Consider the following 19,815-nt stretch of genomic DNA (forward strand, 5'->3'; position numbering starts at 1 on the left):
GGTTAAATCCATGCCTTCAAAAGCAATATAAATGTGGTTGAGAAACAGATCAATATTTGCGTCCTTTTTTACAATAAATTCTCCTCCCTACACAGTAGGAGGCGATATGCACAAATAATGCGAATCGCCAAAAAAAAAAAAAAAAAAGAAAAAAAGTTAAAGTTAAAGTGGAGATTGATGGTAAAAAAAAATGACATTAATATTGATCTGTTTCTCACCAAAACCTATCATATTGCTTCTGAACATATAGATCTAACCACTGGAGTCATATGGATTACTTTTATGCTGCTTTTAAATGCTTTTTGGACCTTTACAGTTCTTGCCACCATTCACTTGCATTGTAAGGACCTACAGAGCTGAGATATTCTTATAAAAATCTTAGTTTGTGTTCAGCAGAAGAAAGTCATACACATCTGGGATGGCAAAAGGGTGAGTAAATGATGATAGAATTTTTATTTTTGGGTGAACTATCCCTTTAAAGAGCAAAGTAATACAATTCATTACATTAATGACGTTAATGACGATATTAATGCAAATATAACATCCCTGATTAATGCTATTTAATAATTTTCCAGTTAATGTTATGATAACATTTATAAGTAGTGATATTTGACTTTCATAATAAAAAAAGCCCTTCAAGACTATTATGTTAAAATATAAGCCATAGCATTTAATATTCGCGTCATTCACCCCTCAACCTTTCATATATCGGTAAAATAAAAAACAAATCTATATACCAGAAAGGTCTTGATTAATGTCAGGGTTATCGGCGTAAATAATAAACCGTAACTATAAAATCAACCTACCTACGATAAATTATCTCAAATAATATAAACAATTTAGTTCAACATTTTAGTACAAAAGCAAGCAACACAAATATATAGCTTATATATCAGTGAAGATGACTGTATATGTTTGCTATAAAAATCTAGAAATAAAGTCTTCCAGAAAAGCCAAGTGCACACCACAACACTAAAGCACACTGCATCAATGTTTTTAGTTGTCGACAAGTCTGTGACAAGTTTAGATCGCAATGTGTGCCCTTTAGTCTTGTAGTGTGCACTTCGCTAAAGGTGCTGGTTTACAGTGAGCAGAAGTGTGGATCTCTCAGTGGTTGCTCGGTTGAAAGTTACTCCTCCTTCCTCACAAGAAGTGCCTGTTGTGAGTGGGCAGCACTAGGGGCTGAAGTGCTTTGGCAGGGTGTTTGCAGTAAACTGGCGCTAAAGATGCCGATGACAGCCATGTTGAGCAGGACACCCAGAGTTAGTGCTCCCAATGTACCCAAAAAGGAAGGTAAAGTTGAGTGGGACATTAGCCACCCTTTGCGAGATGTCATGTCCGCTAACACTGCCTCCAACTGGAAGTGGGTGCCCACCACCGCACATATGTGAAAGAGCTGGTGACTGTGACCTTGAAGGAGAATGAGTGAAAAAATACAGTCAAAGGAATCATGCCTGAAGTGCAATTCAAAGCCATCCGTACAAACCTTTATACCGACAAAACAAAGGCTCTGTCCAAAACCAAGCAAGCTGCCTACGTAGACAGCACTTTAAAGCATTGATGCGAAGGCTTTTAGAAAACACGTAGTGTGTTAATCTCTGCTGTTCTTTAATTGTTTTCTGTGTAAACGTGCTAGATAGATGTCTTCGGTCATTGTGGCACATCTCAAGGTTTTTTCAGCATCTCGCGCAGGAGCGGCGTGTTTTTATGGTGCAGTGTCAAATTAAAAGAACTTTAACTTCACATTACGAGACACCTGCATTCTGTTCTGTTTGATGCGTTTAGATTTTTTTAACACGAGTACGTGTTTGGTCTAAATGGCACCTAAGACTAAAGGCCAGAGAATAATTTGGTTTTCCATGTGCTGCTATGTTCCGCATACAGTGCAACAGACGCACATTTTTTCATTAGCACAGTATGCACATAATATATTAATAATAGATATCCGTGATTGCGTTTTCAACAGGAGTGAATCACATTCTAAATTCTACTAGTGAAAACGCAGTTACAAATATCAAAAATAGTTTTTTAATAGTTGAAATTCCAATTTAGTTATCAAGAATTTGCATTTTAACTAGGGAAAACTGAATTGTAGATATCTATCATTCATATCCTGCACCTGATTAAATGTTTAAAGGGCTTGCAATCCTGAAGTCCAATGAAGATGAATGAAAAGCAGGTTAAAGATTTAAAGAGTTAAAGATTGAAAACTGTGATATATTGCAATCACAATATTCTAAACATAAAGAATCATGATATTATTGTATCGCCACCCATATATCTACAGTTGTGCTCAAAAGTTTGCATACCCTGGCAGAAATTGTGAAATTTTGGCATTGTTTTTGAAAATATGACTGATCATGCAAAAAAACTGTCTTTTATTTAAGGATAGTGATCATATGAAGCCATTTATCATCATATAGTTGTTTGGCTCCTTTTTAAATCATAATGATAACAGAAATCACCCAAATGACCCTGATCAAAAGTTTACATACCCTTGAATGTTACAGACACACAAGGTGACACACACAGGTTTAAATGGCAATTAAAGGTTAATTTCCCACACCTGTGGCTTTTTAAATTGCAATTAGTGTCTGTGTATAAATAGTCAATGAGTTCGTTAGCTCTCACATGGATGCACTGAGCAGGCTAGATACTGAGCCATGGGAAGCAGAAAAGAACTGTCAAAAGACCTGCGTAACAAGGTAATGGAACTTTATAAAGATGGAAAAAGATATCCAAAGCCTTGAAAATGCCAATCAGTACTGTTCAATCACTTATTAAGAAGTGGAAAATTCAGGGATCTCTTGACACCAAGCCAAGGTCAGGTAGACCAAGAAAGGTCACAACCATAAGTACTATGTTTGGAGAGGGGTCAACAAGGCCTATAGTGAAAAGAATACCATCCCCACTGTGAAGCATGGTGGTGGCTCACTGATGTTTTGGGGGTGTTTGAGCTCTAAAGGCATGGGGAATCTTGTGAAAATTGATGGCAAGATGAATGTAGCATGTTATCAGAAAATACTGGCAGACAATTTGCATTCTTCTGCATGAAAGCTGCGCATGGGACGCTCTTGGACTTTCCAGCACGGCAATGACCCAAAGCACAAGGCCAAGTTGACCCTCCAGTGGTTACAGCAGAAATGTTGAAGGTTCTGGAGTGGCCATCACAGTGTCCTGACATTAATATCATCGAGCCACTCTGGGGAGATCTCAAATGTGCAGTTCATGCAAGACGTCCAAAGACTTTGCATGATCTGGAGGCATTTTGCCAAGACGAATGGGCAGCTATACCACCTGCAAGAATTTGGGGCCTCATAGACAACTATTACAAAAGACTGCACGCTGTCATTGATGCTAAAGGGGGCAATACACAGTATTAAGAACTAAGGGTATGCAGACTTTTGAACAGGGGTCATTTCATTTTTTTCTTTGTTGCCATGTTTTGTTTTATGATTGTGCCATTCTGTTATAACCTACAGTTGAATATGAATCCCATAAGAAATAAAAGAAATGTGTTTTGCCTGCTCACTCATGTTTTCTTTAAAAATGGTACATATATTACCAATTCTCCAAGGGTATGCAAACTTTTGAGCACAACTATATATAAAATTGTATTGCCAGGACCATATTGATTCTTACCCCTACTGCCTACCTAGGCAGTAGACAGCAAGGCAGCTCACTAGGTTCTGGAAAAGCAAAACCAAAAACATCTATAAAATAATTGAAATGAGTTTCACAGTCAGTCAGTTGAGGCACAATGACGTACCGATGTAGTCAAAGCGGCCAGGAGCCAGTCTCTCAGGGAGATGAGAAGCAAACAGAAAACATGTGAGAAACGCAAAGAGCAGATGATCCGAGTGGCTGGCCAGCGCTTCACTGGGGCTACAGCTCCCCCAACAGCACAACAGCATCTATACACACACACACAGAAAGAGGAACATGTTTACGAATACACTTGTATCCAAAATAAGGGCATTCATGACTACAGTGTACACAAGCACAGTTTGCATAAGCGCTTGGCTTTTTATTTGTACAAAGATATGTGATTGTTCTTACTCGGTAGAACAGAGGGAAGCTATCAAACAGGAAGGGAACAACAAATGCAGCTGTACGCATGATTTTACTTCTGTGTGGAAACTGCAGCTCTATAAACCTGTTATAAAAGACAGAAGCAAATTCGCCCTCAATTAAATTTGTTTTATAATAGATACAGGTGCTGGTCATATAATTAGAATATCATCAAAAAGTTGATTTATTTCACTAATTCCATTCAAAAAGTGAAACTTGTATATTATATTCATTCATTACACACAGACTGATATATTTCAAATGTTTATTTCTTTTAATTTTGATGATTATAACTGACAACTAAGGAAAATCCCAAATTCAGTATCTCAGAAAATTAGAATATTACTTAAGACCAATACAAAGAAAGGATTTTTAGAAATCTTGGCCAACTGCAAAGTATGAACATGAAAAGTATGAGCATGTACAGCACTCAATACTTAGTTGGGGCTCCTTTTGCCTGAATTACTGCAGCAATGCGGCGTGGCATGGAGTCGATCAGTCTGTGGCACTGCTCAGGTGTTATGAGAGCCCAGGTTGCTCTGATAGTGGCCTTCAGCTCTTCTGCATTGTTGGGTCTGGCATATCGCATCTTCCTCTTCACAATACCCCATAGATTTTCTATGGGGTTAAGGTCAGGCGAGTTTGCTGGCCAATTAAGAACAGGGATACCATGGTCCTTAAACCAGATACTGGTTGCTTTGGCACTGTGTGCAGGTGCCAAGTCCTGTTGGAAAATGAAATCTGCATCTCCATAAAGTTGGTCAGCAGCAGGAAGCATGAAGTGCTCTAAAACTTCCTGGTATACGGCTGCGTTGACCTTGGACCTCAGAAAACACAGTGGACCAACACCAGCAGATGACATGGCACCCCAAACCATCACTGACTGTGGAAACTTTACACTGGACCTCAAGCAACGTGGACTGTGTGCCTCTCCTCTCTTCCTCCAGACTCTGGGACCCTGATTTCCAAAGGAAATGCAAAATTTACTTTCATCAGAGAACATAACTTTGGACCACTCAGCAGCAGTCCAGTCCTTTTTGTCTTTAGCCCAGGCGAGACGCTTCAGACGCTGTCTGTTGTTCAAGAGTGGCTTGACACAAGGAATGTGACAGCTGAAACCCATGTCTTGCATACGTCTGTGCGTAGTGGTTCTTGAAGCACTGACTCCAGCTGCAGTCCACTCTTTGTGAATCTCTCCAACATTTTTGAATGGGTTTTGTTTCACAATCCTCTCCAGGGTGCGGTTATCCCTATTGCTTGTACACTTTTTTCTACCACATCTTTTCCTTCCCTTCGCCTCTCTATTAATGTGCTTGGACACAGAGCTCTGTGAACAGCCAGCCTCTTTTGCAATGACCTTTTGTGTCTTGCCCTCCTTGTGCAACGTGTCAATGGTCGTCTTTTGGACAACTGTCAAGTCAGCAGTCTTCCCCATGATTGTGTAGCGTACAGAACTAGACTGAGAGACCATTTAAAGGCCTTTGCAGGTGTTTTGAGTTAATTAGCTGATTAGAGTGTGGCACCAGGTGTCTTCAATATTGAACCTTTTCACAATATTCTAATTTTCTGAGATACTGAATTTGGGATTTTCCTTAGTTGTCAGTTATAATCATCAAAATTAAAAGAAATAAACATTTGAAATATATCAGTCTGTGTGTAATGAATGAATATAATATACAAGTTTCACTTTTTGAATGGAATTAGTGAAATAAATCAACTTTTTGATGATATTCTAATTATATGACCAGCACCTGTATATACAACGTAACATTCATAACTATATACATTTTATTAATTAATTGAAATTAAAATTAACATTAGACAATAAAACATATTAATTTGTTTTATATTATATAAATTATATATATATATATATATATATATATATATATATATATATATATATATATATATTTTTTTTTTTTTCAGAATCAAATATTAATATAATTAACATTTTAACAATAATATTTAACTGGATATTTATACTTTCTGAAGAAAATGGGAGTGGTGCATGTCTGTGTGAAATTTGAAGTATTTCATGTCACACTTAAAGTTAAAAGAATATTCGGTGTTCAATACAAGTTAAGCTCACCATTTGGGGCATAGTGTTGATTACCACAAAAAAAAAAAATTTTTTTTTTTTTTTTTAAATAACAGTGAGGCACTTACAGTGGAAGTGAATAGGGCCAATTTTTGGAGGGTTTAAAGGCAGAAATGTGAAGCATATAATTTAATAAAAGCACTTAACATTAATTATCTGTTAAAACTAATGCATTATTTGAGCTGTATAGTTGTTTAAAGTGATACATTTGGGTGAGAAAGTCCTTTTTTACTATAAATTCTCCTTCCTGTCCAGTAGGTGGCGATATGCATGAACAATGTGAATCGCAAAAACAAAAGAAGAATGTGAAAGTGAAAGTTGAGATTTATAGTAAAAAAAAAAAAATACTAAAATTTTGATCTGTTTCTCACCCACACCTATCAAATCGATTCTGAAGATATGGATTTAACCACTGGAGTCTTATGGATTACTTTTATGCTGTCTTTATGTGCTTTTTGGAGCTTCAAAGTTCTGGCCACCGTTCACTTGCATTGTATGGACCTACAGAACTGAGATTTTCTTCTAAAAACCTTTGTGTTCAGCAGAAGAAAGAAAGTCATACACATCTGGGATGGCAATCAGGGTGAGTAAACGATGAGAGAATTTCCATTTTGGGGCGAACTATCGTTTTAAATCCTAAACCCTCCTTTAACTGCACACTTTGTAAATTAGTCAATAGTGTTCATTACACCTTAAAGCGACACTCACCTGGAGTAACAGGACATGCTGGTACAAAAGAGTGTGTTGCCAACGGCGATCGGCACAAAACACTGGTGAAGCCAACTGTTTACCCAGCAGTCGGGCATCACGTAAGATCCATACGCGATGGCGCAGCCTGAGAACCATAAAAGAGTATGGCATTAGTTAATATTTGTTAACTAGCACAAAGGGAAGTGGTGGCTCAGCGTTTAAGGCTCTGGGTTACTGACCAGAAGGGCGGGGGTTCAAGCCCCAGCACCGCCAAAATGCCACTCTTGGGCCCTTGACCCTACCTGCTCCAGGGGCACTGTATCATGGCTGACCCTGCGCTCTGATGTGAAAAAAAGAAATTTCACTGTATATATGCAAAAAATGTATATATAATGTGTGACAAAAATAAAGGCAGCTTCTTCTTTCTTCAAAAGAGGAAAAAAAAAACATTACTGAAGATAAGTAATGCACACTTTCATTCGGATATCATTTTAAGAACATATCTTTGCTTTAAGAACCAGTTTGCTTAAAGCTGCAGTCTTGGTTAGTTAACATTTTCCACTGTATTCCTCATTTGTGTGTCGCTTTGGATAAAAGCATCTGCTAAATGAATATAAGTAAATGTTAACTATGGATCTAGTGTAAAAGATAGGATCATGGAAGATCTAAAGATATTCCAGTGGAACTATAACATTAAAATTCTAACAATAATCTCCAAGTTATCAAGATACAAAGGCCACAAACGAAACAGCTTTTCTCAGAAAAACTTTCTGTGCCATTTTTGCAAAGGTCATTTTTGTGGGTATATGGGTATGTTCGGAATAGCATACTACCATACTACTCTACTATTTTGCAGTATATAGTATGTTTACTGTGCACAGTATGCACATTTTTGTATGCATGCATGACCTACTACATTTTACAAAAAAATGCCAGAAGTCAAGCATTTGTTCACAAACTTGGATTTAAAAATGTAAAATAACCATATTTATTTCACTCAAAAAAACATTTGTCTATTTTTAAGATTTAGTTATGCATTTTTTAATGTCATTAATTAACATCAAATTGAATTGTGTAATCTTTAACTAAATTAAATAAATAAAAACTTAAGGATTTTCTGTAATTTTGTTAAAAGATTACTCAATTCAATTTGATGAAACATTTGTTATAAAATTAAATGCGTGAATCTTAAAAATATATTTTGTATGTTGCAAGATGATAAACAATTGCTCAATTAAACATGCAACTTGACTTTGCAAAATCTATTAAGAAAATGTCTTTAAATTTGATCCACTAAAATCTGACAATCAGAAAGTGTCCAAATACTTTTTGTCTTCATTTTGAACAGCATATGTATTGTTTTATAATTGAAACCCTTAAAACCCTTATTTTTGTGACATTTTCAGTTTGAAAAATGTTCCTGTGCTATCTTTCTTTATAATAGATGCCACTTGTTTCGGAATTTTGTTTTCCATAACCATACATTTTTAAGAGTCCAAATACTTTTTGGGACCAATACCAAACCAAAGATTTTTCTAATGGCTAATGCTTGGCTATTATTTTGATCGATACATCCACACACATTCACATGAACTGTGCTGCTGAATATATAAAGCAGTTTTGGACTTCTTAAAGGCAGTAAAATGGCCCGTTCGTTGCCACATTTGGAAAACAGGCTGAAATAAAAATGAAAGAATAATATTATTTGATTATGGGAGCTTATAAGAAAACATACTTTATAGGCAGGATATTGAACTGCTGGACATTCCATACATTTAAGTATAGAGATGAAGGCTGTGTCCATAACCATATAAACAGAAATATCGCAGAACCACGTTTTATTTTAAAATTCAAGTTCTCTTTTTACATTTTTTCCACTTGAAAGAATTATCATTCTTCTGAAGAGAACATTATTCTTTAATGTTTAAAAGGTACATTTAGAAATCACTCACTCAGAATGCAAGTTAAAGTGTACCGCTCAGATTAACATTGCGCTTATCCTTCACACTAGCTCTTCACACTTCTTAAGTGGACTGAACAACATGTGTAGCTCTTTAACCTTCACTTTGTACCAGTGCAGACTTTAAAGGTTTTCCCTGCAGTATTTGCTTTCTTTCCTTTGAAGTCACACAGTCAAATGCCTGCAGTGTGTTAAACGGCTCATTTCCTCAGAAGCTCATTGTTTCCTTTACCTCACATCAACCGTCCAGGATGCCTTCATTTCCAGTGTCTGCCTTTATGAATTTCTCCCACATTTCATCAGCTTTAAGGGTCAATCTCACAACTTATTTGACCCCAAAGTCAAAAGAGAAACACAGAAATTATAGTTCGCCTAAAGAAAATAAATCATATTGTAAGACCATTAAATTTTTTTAATTATGACATCATTTTCACATTTAAAGGAACAGTTCACCAAAAAATGACAATTCTCTCTTCATTTACTCACCCTCATGCCATCCCAGATGTGTATGACTTTCTTTCTTCTGCAGAACACAAACAAAGATTTTTAAAAGAATATTTCAGCTCTGTAGGTCCATACAATGCAAGTCAATGGCAACCAGACCTTTCAAGCTCCAAAAATCATATAAAGGCAGCATAAAAGTAATCCATAGGACTCCAGTGGTTTAATCCATATCTTTAGAAACTATATGATAGTTGTGGGTGAGAAACATAAATATAAATTCTCCCTACTGTCCAGTAGGTGGCGATGTGCATGAAGAATGTGAATTGCCAAAAACAAAAGAACAACAATGTGAAAGCAAAGGTGGGGACTGATCATAAAAAAGGACTTGACTTAACTTTAACGCTGCCTTTATTTGCATTTTGGACCTTCAAAATGTTGGTACCCATTGACTTGCATTGTGAGGACCTACAGAGCTTAAATATTCTTCTAAAAATCTTTGTGTTTGCATAAGAAAGAAAGTCATATACATCTGGGATGGCATGAGGGTACATTATGAGATCATTTTCATTTTTGGGTGAACTATCCCTTTAAGCACAATCCCCCTCATTTTTCATTACCAAAAAAAAAAGAAGAAAACAAAATCGCTATAAAATCTCTATATGCTATATATCTAAGACTCATTACTGTAATGTAATAGCAATAATAATAATAACAATAATAATGGTAATAATGATGTATAATGTATATTATAAAGTACATATACACCATGGTAGCAGGCCAATTAGTTATTTAATATTAATAAAATAATACATTTAATTATATATATATATATATATATATATATATATATATATATACACACACACACACACAAACAAACATACATACATACATACATACATACATACATACAGACACACACCACACCACACCACACTTGATGTGCACACTTTTTCATTTTTATTTTGGTATGACCAGTTTTTGTGAGATTCACCCTTAAACAGCCTGACAAATGCGCAGAGAAAACTATCTGCTTGTAAAAATAACACATGCATGGAGTAATTATTTTAATATGTCCACAATGCGATTGTGTTTATTCCTAGTGATTGTTTTGAGACTACTGCCCCATTATTCAATTGTTTCCCCACACCAGTCTACTAGTGTCATCTATTTCAGATAAACCTGTACATAAACCAGTGTGTAAAAATAAAACGAAGTGTGATTGCTTACTTTACATGTCAGTCAGACGCTCTTTTCCTGTCTAAGCGGGCAGTTCCAGACCATAACAAGCTACAATGTGGACTAGACTGTTAGGATGTTAGTCATAAGTCTGGCTACACAAGACAAAATCACCTTTATCTAAACACAGTAGAGGTTCAAACAGAAAACAGTGGGGTAAAACAGTGGGGTAAAACAGCACTACAATAATAACAATGTGCTTATCTGCCACTCAGAAGGGTGTACAGTACTTTAAATTTTACATAAAACCTTGACAGAATGTCAGACAGCACAGGAGAACTGAAGCGTACCGAGACTGTACAGGCTGAGAGCTCCGTAGTCGAAGAAGTAGCAGATGTGGCGAGCCTCAGGTGACATGGTGCTGAAGGTGTGGGCACAGCTGGAGGTGAAGGGGTAAAGGCAGATGAGAAGCATATAGACCAGCAGTGGCCAGGTGTAGCTTTCAGACAGGAAGTCAAGGGTGAAGCACAGCACACTGAATCGCCAAAGGAAGTACCTATAGTGCAGGTCAAGTCATACAAATGGCCAGTTATGTACACAGCAAGTGAGCTGGAGATTTTATTTTATTTATTTTTTTACTTTATTATATCTTTAATGTAGGGCTGGACTGAAGTCACATATCAGCTCTTTTACAGCAGCTTTGAATGGGGCTTATCGAATAAAAGATTAGTCTGAACTATCTATTTTAGGATATTATAATAAAAAACATGTTTTGAGTCTTTTGCCTTTAACACAAGTGGTACATAATGTGTCCCGATTTTGCCCTGATGCCAGCCAACAAAAGCTTAAAAGCTGACAAAAGTTCTGGGCATTAAAAAGAGATCACATGTGTAACTGGATGCTTTACCAGGTTGGCAGGAAGTGGGTCCAGATATTAACCGTCTCATTGGTCATCCTGAAACTGCTGAGAATGCAGTCCAGGGCTGAGCTTCTGGGATGGCGGTACCCAGACATTATGCTCTCCTCCCGAAACACCTGTAAGACAGCACATGGACATCCAAACTCCACGTAACCGTCTGCCGAATTATGACAATATCAGGCAATAAGATCATACAGTTTAAAAGAACAGTTCAGCCAAAAATGAAATATTTGCCCTCACAATACTCACCCTCATGTAATTTCTTTCATTTGTGGAGCACAAAATGATTTGTTTTGAAGAATGTTCAGGCTGCTCTTTATTCATACAATTAAAGTGGATGTGTATTAATACAGTCATACTCAAAAGTGACAAGAAAGTACCATAAAGTTTAATAGTAGTCATTATTCTGAAAATATTGCTGTAGTTTACAGTATGAATGAGTTACATGGGATACTTTTATTGTACTTTTATAACTTGGCAGTCACTTTCATCCAGTTTAGTGGATGTTTGGAAAACAGCAGCTGGATATTTTGCTAAATAACTTATTTTGTGGAAATAATAATGAGAAATCATGTGTTTGGATGTGGATGAGTAAATGATGACATAATTTCCTTTAATATTCTTAAAACAAGTAATTCATCTGATTTAATCTTAAGAGTTTCTATCAATGCAGCTAAAAAAAAAAAAAAATAAAAAAAAAACAGAATTGCAAAAATAATCACTGTTTTCAAACAAGTTTCTAACACTCCCACTATCTTTCATTGAAACAAAAATTAAAAGGATAGTTCACCTAAAAATGAAATTCTCATTATTTACTCATCCTCATGCAATCCCAGATGTGTATGAATTTTTTTTCTTCTGCTGAACACAAAAGAATATGTTTAGAAGAAAATCTCACATCTGTATACAATGCAAGTAAATGGTGGCAAGAACTTTGAAGCTCCAAAAAGGTCATAAAGGCAGCATAAAAGTAATCCATACGACTCAAGTGGTTTAACAGATGTCTTCTGAAGCGAGGAAATCACTTTGTGTGAGAAACAGATCAATATTTTAATCCTTTTTTACTATAAATCTCAACTTTATCTTTCACTTTCAGAATGTGGAGATTTATAGTAAAAAAGCACTTAAATATTTAGCTATTTCTCACCCACACCTATCATATCGCTTCAGAAGACATGGATTAAAGCAATGGATTACTTTAATGCTGCCTTTACATGATTTTGGAGCTTGAAAGGTCTTGTCGCCATTCACTTGCATTGTATGGACCTACAGAGCTGAGATATTCTTCTAAAAATCTTCGCTTGTGTTCAGCAGAAGAAAGAAAATCATACACATCTGGGATGCCAATTAGGGTGAGTAAATGATGAGAGAATTTACATTTTTGGGTGAACTATCCTTTTAAGTTAAAATTAAGTTATTAACTCTCTACCACATCTTATTCATGCCCGCGTTCAGATACAAAAATGGCATATTGATGCGTCTTGCCATATTTGACATACTTAACTAATGTAATTGGTTTATTTTGTGTGTTTAAATATACAGAATGGAGAGTGAGATTTGAGAGCTGCTGCATCAGAGGGAAAGATTTTCAGTGAATACCGACTTAAATTTCGGTCTGTTCCTCATATTAATCTATCATATGGCTTCAGAAGACTTGGAATACAGTGCAGAAGTTCTATGGATAGCCTTTATGTGTTTTTCCCCACCATTTTGGAGCTTGAAAGACATGGTCACTTTAACCTGTTATTTATGCAAAAGAAAACATTTCTTCTTTAGCGTTCCATGGAAAAAAATACAGGTCTGGAACGACATGAGGGTGAGTAAATAATGACAGAATTTTTACTTCGGGTGAACTTTCCTTTTTAGTATTGGAAGCTGTGCATGACATGCAGGTTTGTTGGCAGGGTCAACTACAAGATCCTGTTTTTAGGCGTCTGTCAGTCGGTCTCACCTTTGGCACCTGGTGGAAGTCAAAGAGCTGTGGAAGTCTGACACTCAGCATGTCTACAGGCAGCCAGAACGCACCCTTCCCTTTCTGAAAGGCCTGTCTGAGTCTCTCTCTTCCTCCCAGACACAGGACGCACCACAGCGTACACTCAAGGCTCCGGGACAGGCTCCCTTCCCCAGACTCCCACCTCACACACTGAGGCCAGCCCCAACCATGACCTCCTTCAGCTCCACGCCACGCAGGAAACACTGCAGAGAGAGAGAGGAGAGAGAGAGAGAGAGATTCTTTGACCCATATACGATGTAAAGAAAGCTAGATTACTGTTGAAAACTCACATAATCAGCTTTAGAGCAGCTGATTTTTTTTTTTTTGTCTTCAGTACCTCTACAGCCCCATCAATAAAGCTCAAGTACCACAAATGTTTTCATATCAACAAGTATGAAACATAATCCATGAGTGAAACCTCTAACATTTGCATATTAACTGTCACAGCTTGCTAAAAATCAGACAAAAAGGTCACAGTTAATTGACACTTTGGAACAAATGTAGCAAATTTTTCAAGCGAGTATCTGACCCGTAATATTTGTTTCTTAATTACCATCATGTTTACTGATTAAATTTTTTTTACATATTCTAAAAATATAAAATACATTTTATAAAGTGTATAAAATGCAATGCTGGGCAGTAAAGGTCAAACTTAATATTAACACAAAAAGAAACTATTCAGTAAATAACAGACTATCATAAATCTTCATAATAGCCTTATACAGGCAAACAGTGAAGTGACAGATGTGTTTTGCATTGGAACTGATCAGTCAATGTTTGTGTGTGTTACAGGGATGGTGGGGTGTGGAAATGTTTTGTATTTATGCACTGAAATGTTCTTGTATTCATTATTGTTATGGATGATAATATTTGAATTTTTAGTGATAATATTCAGATTTTAATTTGAATGCATTTATTTTAAGCACCCAAAAACCTTTCAGAGGTGGGGTTGAAAAGAGGATCCTTTTTAGATCCTATATAAAAATATTTTTATAGTTAATAAAATCTTTAAAACATATTGCATTAGTCGTGCATTGAGTAAGGGGGTGAACAATGTGAGAGTACGGATTTGTAATCCGGCCCTCTGGTAGAAAGGAGAAAAAATGTTGGCCCTCATCACCATCAAAGTTGCCCATCCCTGATAACAACTCTATTAGCAAGTGACAAAGTAGACACAGGTGGAAAATTTATCAGGGTTAACCAGCTCATTATCATTTAGTTTATAACAATGACAAAAAAAAAATTATTTCTAGAGGACTCTGAATATCCAACTTTAAAAATACAACAGATAATGGCAATGCCTAGGGTATACATTGAATGTTCTCAATACATTCACGATGTTTTTGCTGCCAATATAACAATTAAGCAACATTGTGAACATTGTGATGATTTTCAAGCACTTTTATTTGGTCATTTAACTTTTTCAATGTTAAAAAAAAAAGATATATTTCTTATATCACAGCTTAATATGCAGAGACAACTATAAGTAAGCCATTCATATGTTAATTTTCTCGAAAACTGTAAACACTGTGTCTATGTGGCGCTATAAAAATTCCTTCTTTGTTTTGGGTGACCCGTTTAGACCCGCCCCAACAACATTACCCAACCAATGGCGTGAGTTGGTGGCGGGACTGTCTGACTGTTTGAAGAACTACAGGTGAGGATCATATTTGGAAAGCTGTTTTGAAAACGTTTATTTTTGCAATTCTGTTCTGTGGCGCTAGTGGCACAAAATTACATACTTTAGCTTTAATACAGACTTTGATTTAAACATCGGTAGCAAAAGCAGCGTTAGAGTTGGCAATGCTAAATCAATATAAACTGAATCAATGCGGATCAGTTTAGGAGCATCACCTGTTCTTGATATGGGCCACATGTGAATAACTTAACAAAAATAAGTCCGATTTGAGCAGAAAATCGGAATTGCGAACTTCGGCTTGTGGTGTGAATGTCTCCAAAAAAAGACCACAGTAATCTCAGATTTCTCCATAAGAGAGCTCAACAACATCTCAAACTGTGCTCAGAATTGGTAAGAACCCAAAGTCTGCAATCAAAAGTCAAAAATTCTTATATGAGCTTAAACATTTCTTATCAAATTCTTCCATGACCAAACTATCTGAGCTATACTAACCACATTCATTTTTATAGCTCTATACTCTTACTGTGTCAACAGTTGTCTCATTTGTGTCTATTCTTCTTTCCCTTAAGGAATTTTAGGAGAAACATCTGAGAGAACAAGTTGATGCTTTAACGAGTCCACTGGGCTATAAAAGAGCAACCTCTGAGCAATACAATCTTCCTTTGGGAAAAGCTAAAGTAATGTTCAGCTGTTTAGTTCTAACAGAAGAGGTACCTGTGCCTCTCTAAAGGGGTTCACACTCATGTACGGGCCGATTCTGTGAACTAGAACAGAATGTGCTCTGTGAGGGTCACAGAGTTGGCTGTTACACGTGGAGCTGTATGAAAATGAGCACGCTTTCTGCACACAGACAAACAGCAGCTCATAAACAAAGCAGATGGAAATGGTTGAGCAATGCCTTTACACAAGAGCCCTTACTGTTTACAGACACAGTTATTGAGCTTGGTAATATAGTTAAAAATATATGGGTGTTTCTTCGACTTCTGGCACTTTTAGTATTGTGGACTTCAAGAAAGTAAAGTCTCAATAAAACATTTTTCACACTCTCACTGGTGTATACTTAATTTCAGTGTCCAACAGTGTTTGTATATGCTTCACAGGAGATTGATTTTCATTTTGTCATTTTTTTCTGAAAGTCATGAAAGATCCCCCCTGGAGTGGCACATCCAGCACATCTCATATTCTGTATTGTGTTAAATACAGTGTTGGGTAAGTTACTCTAAAAAAGTAATTAATTACTAACTACTAATTACATCTACAGTGTAATTAGATTACCGTACTAATTACTCTGTCTGAAAAGTAATTGCATTACTTATTACTTATTACTTTCTAAAACCCTTATCAACCTCGACCAGGTGAAAAATATAAGGATAGACATGAAACTGTTCTTTTAATTCTTTCAAATAAATCATATAAAATCAAATAAATTATTCATGAACTAGCCAAAGAATTTAAGGGGGCTGCATTAAATTACAAAACATACATTTTAACTTTAGACGTTAAATTTCCATTTTAAATTCACTGTTGTTTTATATAGAATTGTTCTATAGTCTATACAGTATTTAACACAATTACATCAGAAGTAACTGTAGTTAAATTACTGAAAAATTAAGAGTAATCACTTACTTTACTTTTTTCAATGAAAAAGTAATTTAATTACAGTAACTAATTGCTTAGTAATGCATTACACCCAACACTGGTTAAATCGAATTCTGTGGTGGAAATAACATTTTTAATGTATTTGAAATAAAATGACTCATTTGTCCTGTTAAGGCTAATTTCATTGCAAACATTTTAATAACATTTATCAATTAAATAAAATGTTCACACTTTTTGCCTAATTTGGCAAGACTTAAAGCTGAATGATGGCCAATAAAAATATTCTTCTCACAAGTGATATTAACCTTCATTTTTCTTTGTTTACTTTAAACATCTAATATTTAATCTCAAGCATGCTCTTCACTGACAGTTCTGTCGACAAGTACACTAACTTTTTGAAAAACGTTGGTGTGGTGGAAATTACGCTACAACTGTGCGACAGTCGCAATTTTTTAAAGATTTTAAAAAATAATTTTTCACGTATAAATATTAAAATGGTTTATGATTATTCCACTTTGTTTAGATTAATCACAGTTTTAAACGTAATTATTTGTATTTTTATAATGGATTTTCATATTTTGACAAAGTCTTGGTCTGGGACAAGGCTTAAACACTAATATTGAAACATAAAAGGGATCTGAATAGTATCAAGTAGGGATGCTACGATCAGGATTTTTACAGCCGATACGATTACCAATTTTCTTGTCATCTGATCGGCCGATACAATAGCTATTGCCTAGGTTTTGCTGACAAAAACACTCTAGGTTGGTTAACTGATAAACAAACACAAAAATATTAATTTTCAAAATTAATTAAAAGTTAAATGTGTTAAAAATAATAATACAAATTATAGGCCTTAAAAACGAAAAATGCTATGTAAAAAAAACAAAAAAAAAACAATATTAAGATACATAGGCCTATAAAGAACGAGGCTTAGTGTCAAACTGAATTCGAACTGAAAACCCATAGGTGCAATTCTAAAGTATGTAACTTTTTCAGTGTTCAAACACTTTTTTCTATCCCATCTTAATATGCAAAGAGCAGACCTCTTACCCAACCAATGGCATGAGCTGGGGGCGGGACTATATCACTGTTTGAACAACTGCAGACAAGTGTATTCGGAGAGCAATATAACAACCAAACAACCATTGTAGGCAATTTGAATGAAAATTTTAAATGCAAGTAGTAAAATGCAGTAACTTCTTGAACATAAGAAACATATGTATTAATTATCTGACATTTTTATTAATTTTCTGACATATTTTCCACAATGTATTTTACTAAAACACTGCAATACATTAAAAATGTGGGGACTTCATTGTACATATTTTAAATATGATGCAAATGAATTATTAAATCAGAATTTTGAATCGATTCAACGAACAGTTTGAACTGTACAATGAATCGAACTTTCCACCTCTAATGCTATTTTTACTACTAGGTTCAGAGACTCTAATAAAACATCTCCATCTTAATCTCATACTTGAAACACTCTAATACTAACACTCATACTAAGTTGTAACCAGGGTTGGGGAGTAACGGAATACATGTAACGGGATTACATATTTTAAATACAAAATAATAGTAACTGTATTCCACTATAGTAACAATTTATATCGTTGGTAATCAAAATACAGTTACATTTATAAAGTACTTTGATTACTGAAGAGATTACTTTACATTTTATTGTCATTTGTTCCATTTTATATTTTGTCTATTCAATGATCTGATCCGTTGAGTGTTTAAACAGCGGTGAAACACTTAAAATGTGTTACATTCATACGAGGAGACAAAGGATGCTTTCACACTGTTACGTGTGAAGCTGTGTAACTTTCCCAACCCTGGTTTTTACTAAACGCATTCGCACATCCGATAACCGAGAATCCGATAACACCCACACCAAGACAACCTTGTGCAATGCAAATCATAGCACAGACCTTTAAAGAAATACTTCACCTATAAACGAAAACTCTATCATCATGTTACCCATATTAGAAATGTTAAAACTTAGCGCCTCAAGTTTGACTTCAATAACATAAAAAGCCATTGGTTAAGATGTGTCTTGTGACCGATCGAGACACACCAACTTTGAATGTTGAGTACTGAAGTGGAGTGGAAGATTTTCAGCAAATAATGACTTAAATTCTCTCACAGAGCTATCATTTTGCTTCAGAATAGAATCCTGCACATGAGGACTACTATACTGGTGCTTTTTATAATCCTCTTTGGAGTTTGGCAGAGCGTAGTCACTGTCTACTTTTGCTGTATGGGAAAGATCAGTGTGAACATTTCTCCTTTTGTGTTCCACTGCTGAAAGGAAGTCATGTGGTTTTGAATGACTCTAGGATGAGTAAATGATAACAGACTTTTCATTTATGGGTAAACTATTCCTTGAAAAGTACAGATACTAGCAGATATCCGACCACAAGCAACAGATTTGCACAAACCGATACGACAACTGATAAATCCCCAGGACCGGACCTCCATTCAGGGAATATGCTAACATTGTTCCATGGGCCAACTGTTGGTTTTACGGATTACTGGCCTGTGGAAGTTCTCTTCCATCAGCTGTTTCTATGGAAGTCAAACATAAACATAGTTCATGTGCTACTGGATATAGTCTCCCTGAAATGCTCTCTGGGAAACGTTTGGTTATTCAAAAACAAACAGCTCAAAACATTTCTCCTTCCAGTTTTTCCGAGTACAGCATGTCTTGCTGATAGGTGGGGATGTTTAGTTTGCAGTCTGACTCACTAAATCTCATTACACAGAGTTTTGAGATATTTGAAACAAGAGGACCAAATGAGCTCAGCTCAAGTTTGTGATGTATTGTATGCACAAACAGTGATTAAAGTCAATATGAAACTCCATTTGCAACCCATTTTACTAATGCATTCTGCCATTATACTGAGGGAAAAAGGATATTCAAAGAGAAACAATATGGGTCGGTACCATTGTCAAAATGTTTTATTTTTTATCAAGGGGTAATATTTGCCCTGTGAAATAGATTTTTTGTTGACTATGAGACTGTATTGTTTTCTAACCATATAAAGCACCTACCTGGTCTCATAGAAAACATTCTTTAAACAATCTCAAATACAAAATGTTCCGCATTCCTTTTTCTCCATTTCTTTTCATTTTATTTGTCTCACAGAAGAGGAGAACACAGACGTTTCGGCCCTCCCTGTGAGGCCGAAGCAAGATGAACCGTGCACAATAA

The 19,815-nt window shown here is 35.7% G+C and overlaps 1 protein-coding gene across 1 annotated transcript in view; it reads right to left on the reverse strand.

The window, feature by feature from the left end:
- Positions 1-391: 391 nt before the first annotated feature.
- The window catches only part of paqr6 (progestin and adipoQ receptor family member VI), a 28,127-nt gene continuing 8,703 nt past the window's right edge, over positions 392-19,815 (reverse strand). Inside the window, exons 2-8 of the mRNA XM_051720059.1 lie at positions 13,316-13,560; positions 11,353-11,480; positions 10,796-11,001; positions 6,881-7,007; positions 4,060-4,156; positions 3,770-3,914; positions 392-1,410 (exon numbers count right to left, since the gene is read on the reverse strand). Of these exons, the coding sequence (XP_051576019.1) occupies positions 1,130-1,410; positions 3,770-3,914; positions 4,060-4,156; positions 6,881-7,007; positions 10,796-11,001; positions 11,353-11,480; positions 13,316-13,366 (1,035 nt within the window). The 5' untranslated portion in view covers positions 13,367-13,560 and the 3' untranslated portion in view covers positions 392-1,129. The remainder of the gene's footprint in view (positions 1,411-3,769; positions 3,915-4,059; positions 4,157-6,880; positions 7,008-10,795; positions 11,002-11,352; positions 11,481-13,315; positions 13,561-19,815) is intronic.

The sequence above is a fragment of the Myxocyprinus asiaticus genome, chromosome 16, assembly GCF_019703515.2.
Source record: "Myxocyprinus asiaticus isolate MX2 ecotype Aquarium Trade chromosome 16, UBuf_Myxa_2, whole genome shotgun sequence".
Taxonomy (NCBI): Eukaryota; Metazoa; Chordata; class Actinopteri; order Cypriniformes; family Catostomidae; genus Myxocyprinus; species Myxocyprinus asiaticus.